At 41.9% G+C, this 19,541-nt stretch overlaps 1 protein-coding gene across 2 annotated transcripts in view; it reads left to right on the top strand.

The window, feature by feature from the left end:
* Window positions 1–19,541, top strand: part of oxr1a (oxidation resistance 1a) — a 246,778-nt gene that overhangs the window by 28,714 nt on the left and 198,523 nt on the right. For both annotated transcript variants that reach the window (XM_061820573.1, XM_061820571.1), the window contains exon 4: window positions 15,949–16,036. In XM_061820573.1, coding sequence (XP_061676557.1) covers window positions 16,020–16,036 — 17 coding nt within the window. In that variant the 5' untranslated portion in view covers window positions 15,949–16,019. The remainder of the gene's footprint in view (window positions 1–15,948; window positions 16,037–19,541) is intronic.

The raw sequence follows: 19,541 nt of genomic DNA, 5'->3' as shown, positions 1-19,541 counted from the left end.
TATTGTGATATGCAGTGAAAGCAGGGAGCATGCAGAGGAACAATTAGAAAGATGGAGACATGCACTGGAAAGGAGAGGAATGAAGATTAGCCAAAGTAAAACAGAATATATGTGCGTGAATGAGAAAAGTGGAGGGGGAAGAGTGAGACTCCAGGGAGAAGAGATAGCGAGGGTGGACGACTTCAAATATTTAGGGTCAACAATCCAGAGCAATGGTGAGTGTGGTAAGGAAGTGAAAAAAACGGGTCCAAGCAGGTTGGAACAGCTGGCGAAAGGTGTCTGGTGTGTTATGTGACAGAAGAGTCTCTGCTCGGATGAAGGGCAAAGTTTACAAAACAGTGGTGAGGCAGGCCATGATGTACGGATTAGAGACGGTGGCACTGAAGAAACAACAGGAAGCAGAACTGGAGGTGGCAGAAATGAAGATGTTGAGGTTCTCGCTCGGAGTGACAAGGTTGGATAAGATTAGAAATGAGCTCATTAGAGGGACAGCCAAAGTTGAATGTTTTGGAGACAAGATTCGAGAGAGCAGACTTCGATGGTTTGGACATGTTCAGAGGCGACAGAGTGAGCATATTGGTAGAAGGATGCTGAGGATGGAGCTCCCAGGCAAAAGAGCGAGAGGAAGACCAAAGAGAAGGTTTATGGATGTGGTGAGGGAAGACATGAGGGTAGTTGGGGTTAGAGAGGAAGATGCAGGAGATAGGCTAAGATGACACGCTGTGGCGACCCCTAACGGGACAAGGCGAAAGGAAAAGAAGAAGTCTGTACAGCAATCATGAATAATAATCATTTTGCACATGGTGATGTAGCCATAATATAATCTCAGGACAGGCCACAGGACACGCCTGTCCTGGTCCCTGCAATTGTCAGAACTTCAACCAATTAAAATAAATGCTCAACGATGCCAACATTTTATTAATGCTGTTGATAACATATATTACAGTCTTAAATAAATATTTAACTGTTTGACTTGAAAAACTGTTTGAGGTAAATATTTTTTGCATTAAATATTTGCGCATAAAATGTTTGTGCATAGTGCAGTTTATCCTCTGCATTTCACATCCTTGGCCAAGACTTCAAAACCGACATCTGGCTCATTTCCAATCTGAAAAATATCCATCGTAGCTACCTTTGGTGACTTGGTCCATTTCTGGTGACTCCTGAATTCATGAACAGTGATCCTTTTTTACTCCCACAGCATGTCATCTCCTGTGCCATCCTTGGGATTTATGGGCAAACATTTTTTTTAATCCCAAGAATTTTGGTTCCGCAGCGCAGCCTCTCGCCCACCTGATGCCATAGCTTTCCTATAGCATCAGGTGGGCCTTAAATCAACATGAACGCAATCTACGTAGAAACGAGGGTAATGGGCACATTAAAAAAAAAAAAAAAAAAAAAAAAAAGAGCATTTGAATTGTGTGTTCTCCTGTTTTTTTTGTTTGTTTTTTTTTATGTGCCCATGATGCTCATATTACGTAGTTTGACCTCACGTTGTTTTAACAGCCAACTGAAGCCATTGAGGCGAGCTATTGTTGTTTTGGACGGCTGTGCTTCTTCCGGGTTGGCGGCGTCATCAGCACGAGTCATGACACATTTCTTTTAAAGACAGCTGCACAACTAGCTGTTGTAGTCGACAATTTTTGTCTTGGTTTAAGTTAAAATAAACTCACGGGCAGTCGTTTCTGATCTTTAGTGCAGTAGCAACAAACATGCTACGCTAATGATCGTAAAATGAAAGCTCCCCGAGGAGGTCATAGAGTTCAGGTTGGGGGCGTACATAACTGTATTATATATAAATGTGTAACAAGACATCGGATATCATGTCTTTTACGACTCTATGTACCTGTATACAACTATACAATGTGATTGTATTTTTTATTTTCATCCATACCCTACCGCCCCCCCATCCGCCCTCTTAAATACATAGAATCATAATTACGACTGTTACAGTTCTTACACAGCCCATCAATGTGTTTTTTTTTTTCATGACAGCGTCCACCACAGCTACTTCAGATCGCAACACAGTCTGGGCAATGTAGAGCAAAAACAAGCTAGACATGCTGCTCATATTTACTTTCGATATTAATGGAGAAAGTTAAGGAAGAAATGCTGTTGTTTTAAGATGACTGTCGGATCCGACAGAATAATCAAAGAAAAAGTGGTTAAACTGGACAAGAGTATTTTCGAGTGGGAAAGGTCTCGAGCCAAAGTAGAAAGTGCAGGATGAGATGGTGTGTAATTTTAAAATTCCACCTTGGCACAGCTAAAAGCTAATTCTGTATTTTAAATATATATATTTATATATAGTATAGTATGCCACATAACATTAATGACATAACATTGGGAGCATCACCCTCCCTGTCGTCGGTAGCTTGTGAGAGGCTGGCTTCTTGAAAAGTAGATCTTGGGGTAAAAAAGGGTTAGTCTGGGCACCCCCTGCCATAGATTAACTTCAAAAGGCAATCTCTAGATTAAAACCCAACAAGACCCCAGGTTCTGATGAGTTTACAGGAGAGTGGTATAAGACTTTTAAAGATTTGTTATCCCGACTGTTGCTCAGAACATTTAATTGGGTCTTGAGGAAGGGAGAAATCCCTGCATCCTGGAGAGAAAGAATTATTGCAGTAATACCAAAAGGAGGGAAAGATACACAGACTGCTCAAACTATCGGACAATCAGCTTGTTGAATGTGGACTACAAACTCTTCACTTCAATTTTAGCAAAACAGCTTGAAACAATACTCCCACGTATTATAAAGTTGGATCAAACAGGTTTTATCAAACAAAGGCAAACACAAGACAATGTCATGAGAACGCTACATGTAATTAACCACATAAACAAGAACAAATTAGAAACTGTCCTATTAGGGCTTGCCACAGAGGAATCGTTTGATTCTGTCGATTGGCATTTCTTATATAGGATACTAGAGAGATTCCAGTTCCATAGTTATTTTACTAAGACCATCTTCTTCTTTTCCTTTCGGCTTGTCCCGTTAGGGGTCACCACAGCGTGTCATCTTTTTCCATCATAGCCTATCTCCTGCATCTTCCTCTCTAACCCCAACTGCCCTCATGTCTTCCCTCACCACATCCATAAACCTTCTCTTTGGTCTTCCTCTCGCTCTTTTCACTGGTAGCTCCATCCTCAGCACCCTTCTACCAATATACTCACTCTCTCGCCTCTGAACATGTCCGAACCATCGAAGTCTCCTCTCTCAGATTACCCACCCAATGGGTTTGATTGATTTAAGATTCAAACAATGGGCCGAAAAGGGGCTCATTATCCACACCGATCTTCACGAAAGAACGGGGCACAATTCGACAATTCCAGGGGCTAAAGAATCAGTTTAGACTAGCTAACCAAGACTTTTATAGATTCTTGGAACTGAGACATTACCTTGAGAAAGTAATGAAAAAACAGGAATCACAAACTAATGTGTATGGTTAAGATATTGAGGTTTGGATTAAAGTGGTCCAAGATATCTTTAAAATGGAAAAGTTAACTTTCATTTTGAGGCAAGACAAGTTTGAGAGACATTGGGAAAACTAGACAAAGTTAACCACAACATTAAAATATCTCACTACATAATGTGAAATCAATTATAGCTTAATTTTTTTCATCGGTTCCCATCAGTTATTATTACTCTTGTTGTTGTTGTTATTATTATCCTTTTTTCCCCTACTATGTTATCCAGTACTTGTATGCAATGCGTTACATTTTGTTTTATTATTGTCAGAGCAGGTGTCATCCAAAGGTTTGGATATTAAGAAAATTTGAAACTCAAAGAATTTATTTGAAGTGAATATATAGATCATTTAAATTATTTCTGGAACATTTTTTGTAAAGTGCTTTGAGATGTCATTTTATTTTCTTTAACTACTATGATTACTATTATTATTTTCCTTTTAAAGTTAATTTCTTTGCTCACTTACTGGATATGACCTTGGTTGAGGATTATCTACTAGATCAGATTCGGTAAGGGTTTACTTAAGGAGGAGAGAGAAATCCTCCTTGGCTGACTTTCATAAAGGTACTGTTATTTCATTTTAATGAATGTAAATTAATTTTACACTTTCCTTTCATTTTTATTTTTTTCTCTTTTCGCTCTCTTCCTTTCTATTCTCCTAGCTATGTGATATACAATGATGTACAACTTGTTAAAAAAAAAACACTAAGGTGTGGTATTTGGAGCAAATTGAAGAACTGAAGCAACCATGACAACACACTTCACTGTTGGAATCCATCTGCCACAGGAGCGCAGGATTTTTTTTTCTTTATTTTTCTCACAAAGATGGTTGTCATGTATCAGTGAAATGGAAATAAAATTTAAACTGGTATATTGGCACAGTGCATACTTAAGAGTAGTCTGTTCACAAAAGAATGGCATTCAAAGTTATTTCGGAAGAGTTAAATTCTATCTTTAGCTGGTTACCAATCAAATCACATTACTTGCATAGGGCAATTGAGGCCATTCCTCAAGTAAGCATTAATATACTTATTCCTGCATTATCCAAAAGATCTACATTATTGCCTCTTAACGACATCCAGTCAAATCGGGAAGAATATATTAACAGGATAAATATAAAGTATTTAAAGTACAAAATAGATCAAACAATAAATTAGCCAATAAATAATGAAGGCAGATCAATATTTTGTAGAAAATGATGGCGACAATGATGATGATGATGATTGATCAATAATCTTTTAAGACTTTTGGGATGAATCTGTAAATAAGATGAAACAAATTGACATTTGGACTCTGAGCATGATCATCTTTGTCTAAATTGTGCTTCAGAATGTTTTATATTTGAGATATTAAATCCAAAGGAATCCAGCAATCCAAGATTTGTGATTTTGTTATCTCGACATATTTTGTGCAGTAATTGTAGATAAAATGCCATGTAGAAATTACTCATCCATCACATGTAAATATCAATGGCTGAGGGTGTTTAATCTATGCCTAGTCGTTGACTGGCTGTTTTAAAAATGGCCTTGCAATTCCTTTAAAGATAAAATGACCTCTACTACAGCAGATGTAGTTCAGAATCAGGCTTTGTGTGCTATCAGACATAGCCAAGGAAATTAATAGTAGAGAAAACAGAGATCAGAGACTAAAGTCAGACATCAACAATGGGTAGGTGCTGACAAAGGATAGACCACGGAGACACCAGTGGAGAGCAGATGAGTCATTTTACTGCAGCGCTGCACAGATTGACATATCACTGCAGTTGGTGAATGAGCAGATAATTTTTGGCTGGATTAAATAGTCATCATATTAAGTATTTTTTTTAATTAAGTATTTTTTACACATTTATTTACATTCAATTATTTATTATCTACATATTTGCTATACATCTATAATATATTCAATAAGCAACTTTTATTCATTTTTTAATTGAATTTTATTGGTTTTATTTTACTGAACTGGGTGGGGACCAGTTCAAGGTGTACCCTGGCTCTCTGGTGAAGATAGCTGGGATAGGCTCCGGCACGCCTGCGGCCCTACGGAGAATAAGTGGTTCAGAAAATGGATGGATGGATCTTTTTAAAGCTCTTTTGAGGTCATCTTGTTTGTATTACAATGACTGCCCTCTATGAAAAGCTTATCTTGAAAATCCTCCCTCAGCTATACCTACAATTTCTTTTTCTTTTTTGGTAATTTGTCAGAAACAAAAAAAAACATGTATTGCTTTACCACCACAGATGCAAACAGAAAAAGAATGGTCCTTCTCTTGGAAGATAGTACTCAAGGTATACCAACTTTCATTGCTTTGTTCTGTTTGCTCAGCCAGGCAATCCGACCCCTGATCAATAACTTCTCTTCTACAGCTCACAATTTGCATCCCTCCAAGCAAACAGCTCAGCAGATCTCTTGTTTCCCTTATCATTTACAAAGTCAGTGTGTGTGTGTGTGTGCGTGTGTCGGTGTGTGTGTGTGTTTTTGTGGGGGGGGGGATTGAAAACTTTGCTGCAAAGAAAACGAAATAATATATTCACTGAGACATTGTGTGTGTTTTTGTCATATGAGCACCTGTTACGCACATCTTATTCTGATATGTAATCACACAGTCAGCCTTCAGTTTAAATCTGCCTCGTCTTAAGTCTGAGCTCACCACCTCTGTGTCATTGATGTTTTAGGGTTGGCAGCTTCCAGCAGAATCTACCGACTGTCCCTCTGTCTGTCGGAATGATTTGCCTCAAGCCATTAAATGCTTGAATGCTGATGGGATCTCTCAGCATGCGCTGCATTCCCAGAGACAATTAAGATGAATCACAAGGCTCACTTAATGAAGCCCAGGGGGAAAAAACATCCTCAAACAAGGTTGTTTTATCATACAGATAGAAGTTGGCAAAGTCCAATGTAATCGTGTCAGGAGGAACCATGTGACTTTACAGGTGCATTGTTTAGGTTTTACGCACACGTAGTGTGAATGTTCCTCCATAATAGTTTTAATTATGAGTTGATTTGATGTTAACATGAATGGATTTTTTTTTTGTTACAATATAACGATAATGGTCTTCATCATAGGTTACCAATTGACTTTGTAATTTGTAAATCTGGAGCTACTTGCACACTGTGACATAAGTAAGTGTTTGGTCATCTTGAGTTTCATTGCGGATATTGCTCTGGAACACCAGCATGTAGCCTGTGAGCTTGTTCTTAAAAAAAAAAAAAAAAAAAATCCAACCAGTGGTCGACATTGTGATTTCCTGTGAATGTTGCAGAAGATTGCTGAAATTGATAGTGTTGCAGATTGACATTCAGCTGTTTCAAACCTTGTTTAATCAATGTTAATAATAGTTGAGAAACCTGTTTATTGTTTTAGCTGGTGTGCGTGCATGTGTGTGTGTGTGTGTGTGTAGTTGAGAGAAGGAGTAATGTACCTTTCCACCCTGACTGATGAACATTTTGAAGTGTGCTTGAGGCTGGCTGTCGTCTTTTTTTTTTTTTTTTTTGTGCGTCAGGCGATGTCATCCGATCTCCCAATACTACAGTCGATCAAGATCGACACACTGAACACCCCTGCATTAGATTTTAGTCCCCTGTGAGGAAAGGACAGGGCAAGATAGTAGGAGCATGCAGGACTAGCGTCGTGAAACTGACTATACAACAGAAGTGTGGTGGGACTGGCCAAGAGAATTCTAGAAGTCTATAAAATGAGAGTATAAGTGAGGTGATACACTAGCAGTTCGCATATACTTGGCAATAAGTGAGTGAGTCCCAATGGTGTGTGCCTATGGACACATGCAACTGAATTGAAGCTATTTTACGTCCCCAAACACTGACAGAAATGTCACATAATTGATGTGCCCCACCCACACTTGGCCAATAAAGCTGATTCTGATTCTAACATGACATAAAACCGGGGCACTCAACAAGAGAAAAATAATAAGGGGGGGGGGGTGGAGAAGCTGCAGGCGTGAGAGGGTAGCTCCAGTCATCCATTTTGGGAGGGGGCCCGGCACAGGAGAACCCCCAAGCAAATAATCAAGTACCAGTCCTCTTGAGAGTAGCTGGACTCTCTCTCTTACTCTGGAGTTGCCCACAGTGCGAGGTGGGTAGATATATTGCCCCTCAGCTCAGTGCCTGTACGTTGCAGTTCATCCCGGTGGACGAGGTTAGCCTCCCTCCACCTTTGGGGGTGGGAGTGGCGGAAGTGGAGAGGATGGGTCCCAACTGTTGTTTGTTGCACCAAACAGCAGTTCACCATACCCACACTTTTTTGATGTTCTTAGAGGAGGTGTCGGAGAGTGCTCCCGCAGGGTACTTTGTTGTTCTCCTGAGAGACTTTAATGCTCATGAGGGGGATGACAGTGATAACTCGGAGGTTGTGACTTGACGGAACAGGATGAGAGGTGGGTGTGGCATGGGGTCCCTCCAGCCACCACTCGGTGCCCAGTTGTCTGGGCGCTTCGTAGAGGCCGGTGAACCACCCTGGGTCCTTTGGCGTGGGACGTGTCCTGTCCATAGGGTTGTTCTTGGGTAGTTCCCTGGTCCTGGTTCTGGCCTTGATTGATTGGGTGAGGTCCTTCGCCTCTGTGATGGAGACAGAGCAATTATACGACATTTCTTCCAGTCTTTTTGCATGCACATTTTTTAATTTACTTGCATAGGCTCACACCCCTGGGATTTTTTCATTGCCTGTGAGTCTACTCACTTATTGCAACAAATAACTAATGTATACACGACACCAAGTTATATTCCTATTCTATAGAAATCTATAATTCACTTACGCTCTCCCACCACATTCCAGTTGTACAGCCGAGTTCACAATTCTTGTCTTGCATGCTTCTTCTCCTGTCCTATCTTGTGCTGTTCTTCCTTCAAAGGGTGTAGCTCTACAGTCTCATGCAATATCCATATTTGGTTCTTTGTTGGAGATATGAAATGATTTAGTTTTCTTATTCTGTTAATGTTTTAGTGCTTTCTTTTTTGTCTCATTCTTCTAGACAATCTGTACTGTTTGTCTGATCGATTGATCCTCAAATCTTCAATTAAAATATGACAAAACCACAGGGGAAGCTCAAAAACTCCACTGTGACACAGTGAAATTGTTACGGCATAAAGGTGATCCAGATTTTCCATTCTGGTTTATCTAACAGCCGAACAGGACACACAAACAAAGGAAGACGTTCTGAAGATTGGTGATATTGTCACAGTCCAGGCTCGAAAAAATTGCAATTGAAAAATGACCTAACCCTAACCAGGCTAGTTGGGAGTTGAACTGGTACAATAGAAAAGAGCAAAGTTCACAGTTAAAAATAATAAAAATAATAATTACCTACTTCATAGTTTTACTCAATATGTTGCTGCGGGATATACGCACTGTTGCCACTAATGTTCCCTTTAATTTTTTACATGTCTGAGCAAACGCACTAAGGCCGTGAGCGCCCCCTTTGACCACTGTGAGCAACATCAGACGTATGCACTGTGGTTAATCAGTATCATCCATTGAAGTTACATGGCTCATTAAAATGTTCAGATTACATTCCCATCAGAACATATTTAAGAACAATTTTGTTTTTGCAAACTTACTTTGAAAATGTCAACAAAAATACATTACAATACAAATACATACCAAGCCAACTATTAATAAATTTGAAATGTCGCTTCCAACTTTGTTTGTTTTTTTTAACCCACAATGATATCCCTGTCTGTTTTTCCAGGTGTAAAACTGAATTATTGCTTGCAGAATATATTTTGCAATGTATGTTGAAAGCTGAATGAGGCTCCCAAACAGTTTTAGGGTTAACGTTATGCTGCCTCCTATATATAAAATACAGAATTAGCTTTTAGCTGTGCCAAGGTGAAATTTTAACATTACACACCATCTCATCCCACACTTTCTACTCTGGCTTTAGTGTAATCAATCTTCAATCTCGTCCAGTTTCACTATTTTTTCTTCTTTTATTCACATACCCTGGTGTTTGTAATTATGAGTGTACCCCTTTAAAATGGAGGAGTCAGTGTCCGGTAAACTAGGAAATAAAGTTTGTGGCTCAGTGTGGCCGAGCAGCAGCTCTTTGTGAGAAGCAGTGTGCTGCCGTGTTTAAAAAAAAAAAAAAGACGTCAGGCTGTGGTTCACTGCGGTGGATCTGTTTTCCTCTGCGCTGAGTGTGTGCGACAAGTGCGCAAATGCACAGTTGCACAGTTTAGAGGGAACATTGGTTGCCACCCATTCATTCTAGACTAGTAGCTAGCTAGAGACACAAAAACATAATTCTCGAATGGTTTGAATCTTTTTTTATATGACGAATACAGCAAAAACAAGACTGTAGTCCTTTGTGTAAACACTAACACAATTGACATAGAAAATTAGGCAGCACTGCAGCTACACTGGGTGTATCTCAAGTCCTTTCAATGTAACGTTCCTAGATACTCATTCCACAAAACATTGAATATGACCTAAAAAGTTGCCACTGCCATAGTAAGGTGCTTTGCAAGTGTCTTAAACGTGAATGGAGGAGCAAGGATCGAGCATCAAAGACCCTCCAAGGGCTAGGTGGAATAGAGCTCCTGGATGGAGACGTTTAAAACTGACATGCACCAGTTAGATTGTGAGTATAGCAGAATGTCAAATGAAATAGTTACCGTAATTTCTTGAGTATAATGCGTCCTGAAGTATATGGTGTAATCTGAAATTCTTCATCACTGATTCTTTAGACAAATTTAGTGGTTTCAGTGAATAGGAAGAGGATGAATAAAAAGGACTTTTCTGTTATGTTAGAGCCATTTTACTGATGTGTTAGAGTCACTGTTTGGAAAGAAAGTCTGTAAATAAATATTTACAAAGTATCTAATTTGATAACTTATTTATATATCCGCGGTCTATAGTCAGTCCGGTGTAGCTAATGTATGAAAACCTCTCCTCACAGAGTGGGCATCGTTTTTAAATCAGTGTGCTCTGTTAGGCACAGGATTGTGTAGTAATGAGGCTGTCATTTTGTCAAATGCATTCATGCACATAAACAAAAAAAGGCAGCTTTTTTTTTGGTTCTAGTCTTTAATACATTTGCCACATAACGTGTTATATATATTTGCAAAGATATCTATTTTTAATGCAGTATGTGCCATGGGGTTGAGGGGTCTAGAACAGGATGGGTTTGACATTTAAGTGTAACAGTGTTGATTATATGGTGCAGTGTGAAAAAAATATTTGCTGAAAAATGGAAAAACAAGTTTTTTTTTCCACATATCTATCACACATGTTTCAAAACCATCCATTTTCCAAGCCGCTTATCTTCACAAGAGTCATGCGAGTGTCGGAGCCTATCCCAGCTATCATAGGGCAGGAGGCAGGGTACACCTTGAACGGCCAGCCAATTGTAAGGCACAAAGAGACAAACAACAGTCTCACACCTAAGGGCAATTTAGATTTTCCAATTAATGGATGTTTTTGGGATATGGGAGGAAACCAGAGTGCCTGGAGAATACCCACACAGGCAGGGGGAGAACATGTAAACTCCACACAGGTGGGGCTGAGCATTGAATCTCAGAACTGTGAGGTCAACGCCCTAACCAGTTCCGCCACCATGCAGCCAAATTGCAAATCATCAAACCATTATCACTCAGAGAGAACCCAAGGAAATATAAAATGTAGTTTTCAAATGACAATTCAAATTACTACGGTACAAAAAAAATCCAAACCTTTTTGACCCAATGTGAAAGAGTAATTGTCCCCTGAACCTCAAAACAGGTTGTGACAGCCTTGGTAGCAAAAAAAAAGCGTTTGCGATAATTGGTGGTGAGTCTTTCACATTGCTCTGGAGGAATTTTGTCTCAATCTTTTTAGCAGAATTGTTTCAACTCTGCCATATTAGAGGGTTTCTATCATGAACTCCCCCTTTTAACCGTAGATAACCCATGGGGTCACATAAGATCCAGTGTAATTAAGGGCCCACTGTTCAAACACAATGCACCATTGTTCCTCTTTTTATGCTCAAAGCCCAACGTTTCCCCATGTGTCTGCATTAAATGCATTGTTTTTTGGTAGTTAAGGCCCACTCAGTCATATGTGACCCAATATCTAAACCGGAAGTACTGGTAAATTAATGACATTTTCCAAATGTGATGTTTTTGTGTTCCTTTGATGCTTATTGATTAATTTAGTTGGTGCATAAAATTTTAAAAGAGGATTTGGATGTCTTGGGTTCTCTTGGGTTAAGGTCATACCACAGCATTTCAATAGGATTTAAATCCGGACTTTGACTTGTCCCCTTCAAAACCTTATTTTATTTTTTTAAGCCATTCAGAGGTGGACTTGCTGGTGTGTTTCGGATCATTGTCATGCTGCATGATCCAAAAGCACTTCAGTTTGAGGCCACGAACTAATAACCTTGAGTTCTCCTTCAGGATTTTCTGATACACAGCATAGTTCATTGTTCTGTCAATCACAGAAAGATTTCCTGGTCCTGAGGCAGCAAAGCAGCCCTGGACTATCACAATGCCACCACCATGCTTCACTGTTGGTATAATGTTCTTATCAAATGTTGTGCCATTTAAACGACTGATGTAACGATCCGCACACCTTCCAAAAAGTTGAATTTTTGTCTCATCAGTGCACAGAATGTTTCTCCAAAAATCTTGAGGGTCCTCATGTTGTTGTTTGCCAAATGTGAGAAAAGCCTTTGTATTCTTTGCTGACGGCAAGGGTTTTTGCCTGGGAAATATTTGGCCGGTGTCTTTCTTATGGTAGAGTTATGAACACTGACCTTATCTGATATCTTATTCTTCTCCCTGGAGCCTCACTCTTCCCGCTGCACCCCTCTCATTCAAGCACATATACAATATTTTACTTTGGCTAATCTTCATTCCTCTCTTTTCCAGTGCATGCCTCCATTTTTCTAATTGTTTCTCCACTTGCTCCCTACTTTCACTGCATATCACAATATCATCTGTGAACATCATGGTCCAAGGGGATTCCAGTCTAACATCATCTGTCAGCCTATCCATTACCACAGTAAGGGGCTCAGATCTGATCCTTGATGCAGTTCCATCTTCACCTTAAATTCTTCTCACACACCTATGGTACACCTTACCACTGTTCTGCTGCCCTCATACATGTCCTGTACTATTCTAACATATTTCTCCACTACACCAGACGTACGCATGCAGTACCACAGTTCCTCTCTAGGTACTCTGCCATAGGCTTTCTCTAGATTCACAAAGACACAATGTAGCGCCTTCTGACCTTCTCTGTACTTTTCCACGAGCATCCTCAAGGCAAATAATGCATCTGTGGTACTCTTTCTAGGCATGAAACCATACTGTTGCTTGCAGATACTTACTTCAGTCCTGAGTCTGTTCTCCACTACTCTTTCCCATCACTTCATTGTATGGTTCATCAACTTTTTATTCCTCTATAGTTGCCACATCTCTGCAAATCGTCCTAGTTCTTAAGAATGGGAACTAGTACACCTTTCCTCCATTCTTCAGGCATCTTATCACCTGCTAGTATTCTGTTGAGTAAGTTGGTCAACAATTCAACCGCCACCTCTCCAAATAGCTTCCATTCCTCCACAGGTATATCACTATTGCGACAAATTACTCATGAATGTGTGAATTGTTTGGTTATCCCCTCACTCACATGCTTGTTCTATAGCAGTGGTCAAGAACCTTTTAGGCTGAGGGAAACATAAATGCCAAATAGAGTTTAGGGTTTGTCTTAAAGTATCAAAATATTGAAAATTTTGATTAAGATAAGAGTCCCTCTAAGCCTCGGCTTTGCCTAGAGATTCTATCCATAAAGTTATGAACAGAATCAGTGACAAATTCCAACTCTCATCAGAAACAAGTCCAACTTACTGATGGCAATGTGGACCAAACTCGTACACTAGTCATTCAGGGAACAAACACCCTGTATCACGGGGTTCGGTACATTATACTTCCTAAGGACCCCCTCCTCCGCGGCCTCAACAGACTCTCTGAGGCACACTGTCGAATGCTTTCTCCAAGTCCACAAAACACATGTAGACTGGTTGGGAGAACTCCCATGCACGCTCGAGGATCTTGCCAAGGGTGCAGAGCTGTTCCACTATTCTACGCCCAGGACAAAAACCACGTTGTGCCTCCTAAATCTGAGATTTGACTTCCTGACAGACCCTCCTCTCCAGCAGGACTGAATAGACCTTACCAGGGAGGTTGAGGAGTGTGATTTCCCCCTGTAGTTGGAACACACCCTCTGGTCCATATTCTTAAAAAGGGGAACCACCACCCCAGTCAGTTAATCCAAAGGCACTGTCCCCGATGTCCATGCGATGTTGCATATGCTTGTCAACCAGGACAGCCCCACAACAGCCAGAGCCTTGAGGAATTCTGAGCGAACTTCATCCACCCCGGGGGCCTTCCCACCAAGGAGCTTTTTAACCACTTCAGAGAACCAAGACTCTGCTTCCTCATTGGAAGGCATGTCAGTGTAATTGAGGAGATCTTTGTCGTATTCTCCCCACCGACTCACAATATCCTGAGTAGTGGTCTGCAGCACCCTATCCTCATTATACAAAGTGTTTACGGTGCACTGCTTCATCCACCTGAGATACTGGACAGTGGGCAAGAGTTTTGACGAAGTAGTCTTGAAATTGTTCTCCATAGCCTCACTGAATTTCCTCCCACACAGGTTTTTGCCTCACTGACCACCAAAGCTGTTATTCCGCCTGGCCAACCAGTACCAATCAGATGCTTCGGGAGTCCCAAAGGCTAAAAAGGCCCAATAGGACTCCTCCTACAGCTTGACGGCATCCCTCACTGTTGGAGTCTTATAGGGATTGCCGCCACGACAGGAACCAACCACTTTACGGCCACTGCTCCACTCAGCCGCCTCAGCAATGGACACGCTTATCATAGTCCACTCAGAATAAATCTCCCCCACCAACCCTGCAACATGAGCAAAATTCTGTCGGAGGTGGGAAGTGAAATGCCTTCTGAGAGGGGAATCTGCCAGCTGTTCCCAGTAGACCCTTACTATATGTTTGGGCCTGTCACATTGGATCGGCATCTTCCTCGACCATGGGAGCCACCTCACCAACAGGTGGTGATCAGTTGAGAGCTCCGCCCCTCTCTTGGCCTGTTTGTCCAAAACAAGCGGCTGCAAGTCCAATGACACGTACCACAAAGTCAATCATTGAACTGGTGCCCAGTTCTCATACGGACTCCCTTATGCCTGAACATGGTGTTCGTTACGGACAATCCAGGGCTCTTATGTGGGGGGGGGGGGGGGGGCTGTTCTTCCCAATCACACCCTTCCAGGTCTTACTGTCAGTTCCCACGTGAGCATTGAAGTACCCCACCAGAACATTGGAGTCCCACGAGGGAGCGCTCACTTGCACTCCTTTTAAGGACTCTAAGAAGGGTGGATACTCTGAACTGTTGTTTGGTGTTTTGGTACAACATTTAGTTTCCTTTTTATTAGGGAGTTTGGCATCAAAATCCCAAATCCTACTAATTATTATATACATAATTACATAAAGCAATGTAGTGTCGGAACACTTAATCTTAACAGGCTCTCTTTATATTACACTTTATTATTATTATTACAAGCTTTTATATCCAGTGTAAATAATCATCATAGCCACACATTTGCTGAAACTGTACCTTTTTTTCATCACGTAATTTTCTTGTCACCCGATGTCCCCCGCCCATCCCCCCCCCCCCCATGTCAAACTACATAACTTTTTGCCTTCATTCCACTTGGCTCTGCTCATAGCCTGTATGCAAGTGTAAGGAAATGTGCTAGGTGGAGAAAATTAGATCATGTGTATGCACATGCAGGCATGTCTATCCAATGCATGAGTCAAGATGAAGTTAGATTGGGTTAAGATGGGCGCTTTAATCACACAAATTCTCCAATACCTTCCCCCTGGCCATCTACTCATGTCATTATACACAGGAGAAGGTGAGAAGTGAGGCTCGTGTATTCCTCCCCATTAATTATTGAATCCTGTCTTCTTTTACCCCAGCTTCTCATCTGAGGTCTCTGATAACCTTCACATAAATGAACACAGGCTAACTTGTGGCTATTACTGTATACACTTAGAGAAATGGCAAATGATTGCTTAGCTTGAAAGAGTGTGCTACCTAATAGCATGCATGATTCTGAAATAAGCAGATATACTGTATTTTGAAATTTAATTTTACCTTTTTTTCCCCAGAGGTTGTCAACTGTTTGTATTTTGTTAATAATCTCTGCTGATGTAACTGTTCTCAAAAATTACAATGTTGACTCCTACTGTAATACTGTACCTTTTGATCTACATGTAGCGTTATGAGCCTTATGTTATGGTCAGTCAATTTCAATAGAGTGTACTGAGGTCAGCATGACAGTCATGCAGAAAACCTTAGTGTGTCATGGCTGTGATGGTGGGAATCTCACAGCTATATTCTTCTCTCCTATGGTTGTGCGTGTGTGTGTGTCTGTGTGTCCATCTGACCATGTGCGTATCCTGCAGGTTTGAAAAGACAACAAAGTGTTGACCACCTTGGAAGCTCTGGGAAAGAGAAAGAAGACACTGCCAGCACCATGTTCAACACCAAAAGGTCAGTGCAATGTCACTTTTCTTACATCGGTAAAGTCGACCCTCTCCAGTAAATGGAGTTGAGACCTGGTGATTTAATCCAAAGCATAAACAAACTCTGCATCCATGCTACAATATATTTATAGCTACAGCATCTACATTTGACAATCCTTGAATTGTGTAGTAACACATCTTTCAGACACATTTAATAAGACTCGTTATGGTCCGATGTCCTCATCTGTCATTTCTGGACACCCTGCGAAGGAAACTCATTTCAGCTGCTTTTATCAGGGATCTTGTTCTTTCGGTCATGACCCAGAGCTCGTGACTATTGGTGGGGGTAGGAATGTAGATCGACTGTTAAATTGAGAGCTTCGCCTTTGGACTTAGCTCCCTCTTTACCACTAAGAACCGATAAAAAGTCCGCATCACTGCAGATGGTGCACCCATCCACCTGTCTATCTCCCGCTCCATTCTTCCCTCACTCATGAACAAGACACAAAGATATTAAACTCCTCCACTTAGGACAGGATCATATCCCCAACCTGAAGAGGGCACGCCACCTTTTTCTGACTTAGGACCATGGTCTCAGATTTGGCGGTGCTGATTCTCATTCCAGTCGATTCACACTCTTCTGCAAACTGTTCCAGTGAGTGTTGATCACTGTTTGATGAAGCCAATAGAACCACATCATCTGCAAAGAGCAGAGCTGCAATGCTGAGGCCACCAAACCAGAACCCCTCTATGCCTCGGCTGCGTCTTAAGATTCTTTCCATAAATCTTATGAACAAAATCAGTGACAAAGGACAGCCTGGGGGGAGTCCAACTCACCAGGAACGAGTCCGACTTACTGCTGCAAATGTGGACCAAACTCTGACACCGGTCATAAAAAGACCGAACAGCCCGTATCAGGGGGTTCGGTATTCCATACTCCCGAAGGACGCCCCCACTGAATTCCCTGACAGATCCTCCTGCACAGCATCTTTGAATAGACCTCAACAGTGACGCTGAGGAGTGTGATCCCCCTGTAGTTGGAACATACCCTCTGGTCCCCCTTCTTAAAAAGGGGGACCACCACCCTTGCCTACCTATTCAGAGGAACTGCCCCCAATGTCCATGTGATGTTTCAGAATTGTGTCAGCCCAGACAGCTCCAGAACATCCAGAGCCTTGACCCGTCACCTTATGGTGGTGGAGGGGTTTGTGTGTCCTCATGATCCAAGGAGCTAAGTTCTGTGGGGCTTCACACTCCTAGTCAGGTCACCTATGGCAAACATGTTTTAGGTGAGGCACCAGACAAACCATGGCCAAAAGACCCCCATGATGATATACACAAATGGATTCAGGGTTCCCTTCCCAGGGCATTGGTCACCGGGGCCCACCTCTGGAGGAGGGGCTTGAAGGCGAGTGCCTGGTGGCCGGGCCTGGACCCATGGAGCTTGGCCTGACAGCCCGAAAGGGTAACGTGGGTCCCCCTTCCCATAGCCTCACTACCAGTGACTGGGGCCATACGGGTCAGGTGCAATATGAGCTGAGCGGTAGCCAAAGGTGGGGACCTTGGCAATCTGAAACCCGACTACAAAACTGGCTCTAAGGACATGGAATCTAATCTCTAAGGCATCGGAGGAGCCCAAGCTGTTGTGTGAGGCTGAGAAGTTCCAACTAGATATACAGTAGTCGGACTCTCCTCTACACACGACCTCGGATATGTGTACCAGTCCTCTTGAGAGAGGTTGGACTCTGTTCCACTTTGGCATTCCCCACAGTGAGAGGCGCCAAGCAGGTGTAGGTATACTTATTGCATCCCTGGCTCGGCGCCTGTATGTTGGGGTTCACCGCAGTGGATGAGAGGATAGCATCCCTCTACCTTCGGGTAGAGAACGGGTCTTGACTGTTGTTTCTCCTATGCACCGAACAACAGTTCAGAATACCCATCCTTTTTGGAGTCCTTAGAGGGAGCCCTTGAGAGCTCTCCCTCCAGGGATTCCATTGTTCTGCTGGGGGACTTAAATGCTCACATGGCGAATGACAGTGAGACCGAGAGGCGTGATTGGGAGAACCCCCTCCCCATTACCTGAGTTGTGTTCTGTAACAGGACTTCTGTGCTCATCACTGATTGTCTATAGCAAACACCATGTTCAGGCAGAAGGGCGTCCACATGTGCACTTGGCACCAGGACACCCTTGGTCGCAGTCTGATCATCGACTTGGTGGTCATGTCATTGGACATGTGGCTGCATGTCTTAGACACTCTGGTGACGAGTGAGGTGGAGCTCTCAACTGATCACCACCTGGTGGTGAGTTGGCTCCGTGAGGGAAGATGCCGGTCCAACGTATTGTGAGGGTCTGTTGGGAATGGCTGGCAGATTCCTTTGCCTAAAGAACTTTCAACTCCCACCTCCGAAAGAACTTTGCTCATGTTCCGGGGGAGACAGGGGATATTGAGTCCGAGTGGATGGTGTTCCACGCCTCCATTGCTGAGGTAGCTGAGTGGAGCTGTGGGCCGTAAGGTGGTTGGTGCCTGTCCTTGGCGGAAACCCCCGAACACGTTGGTGGACACCAACAGTGAGGGATGCCATCAAGCTGAAGAGGGAGTCCCGAGGCAGCTCATAGGTACTGGCTGGTCAGGCGGAATGCAGGGTTGGTGGTCGCTAAGGCGAAAACACAGGTGTGGGAGGAGTTCGGTGAGGTCATGGAGAACGACTACATTATAGACAAAAACAGTTAGTTTCATTTCTGAAATAGAACTGCAGTAAAGAAAACAATTTTCTTTATATTCTTTTTTTAATTAAAATATAACACCTTATATGAACAAAAACTATGCAGTAGGTATGAACTGAAACGCGTGTCTGTGTCCTGATGGGTTACTTCAGTAATTCATTCATATGCGCTAGTACTTTCTAGTAGCCTGACAAACTTACACATAAGTAGTGGCTTTTGATTGCTGAAATTTGAATATTTTCATGTTCCATCAGGAAAATTCCGTAGCCTTGGCCAGTAGATAGGGTTCCCAAAAATTTCACAACCCTGTAGAGCACAGGTGTCATCTGACTCACCACATCATTCGTTTTATCCTTGTTCATGTCTTGCTAAAAAAAGAAAAATCTGTACTGAAATTACAAATTTCATCACTTTTTTTAATGTTATGCTGATTACATTTATAAATGTGATGCTGCATTTTTTTCTATCAAACCTCATTTTTAAAAGGTGATTGATCTATTTTCCTTGACTTCTTATTTTCAATTTGTTGTGAATCAGTAGGAATATAATGAGGTCCTTATGTGATTTCAGTGTCACAAGGGCCCTCTGAGGTAAACCATAACTACAATGTGGCCCACAACAAAAATTAGTTTGACACCTTTGCAATAGAGAGTCTGGCTACCAGAAGTAGTATGACTGAGTGCCATTGCTCTTTTCTTTCATCAGTGAAACTGTCCAATAATGTGAGGTAATGTAAACAACTAAGTTCTGTATAAACGGCCTTAACGGGGAAGGAGAAACGGGAAAAAAAGTGAAAAATATATATGCC

Source organism: Syngnathoides biaculeatus, chromosome 5 (genome assembly GCF_019802595.1).
Source record: "Syngnathoides biaculeatus isolate LvHL_M chromosome 5, ASM1980259v1, whole genome shotgun sequence".
NCBI classification, from domain to species: Eukaryota; Metazoa; Chordata; class Actinopteri; order Syngnathiformes; family Syngnathidae; genus Syngnathoides; species Syngnathoides biaculeatus.
This window is presented reverse-complemented; position numbering and strand designations above follow the sequence as displayed.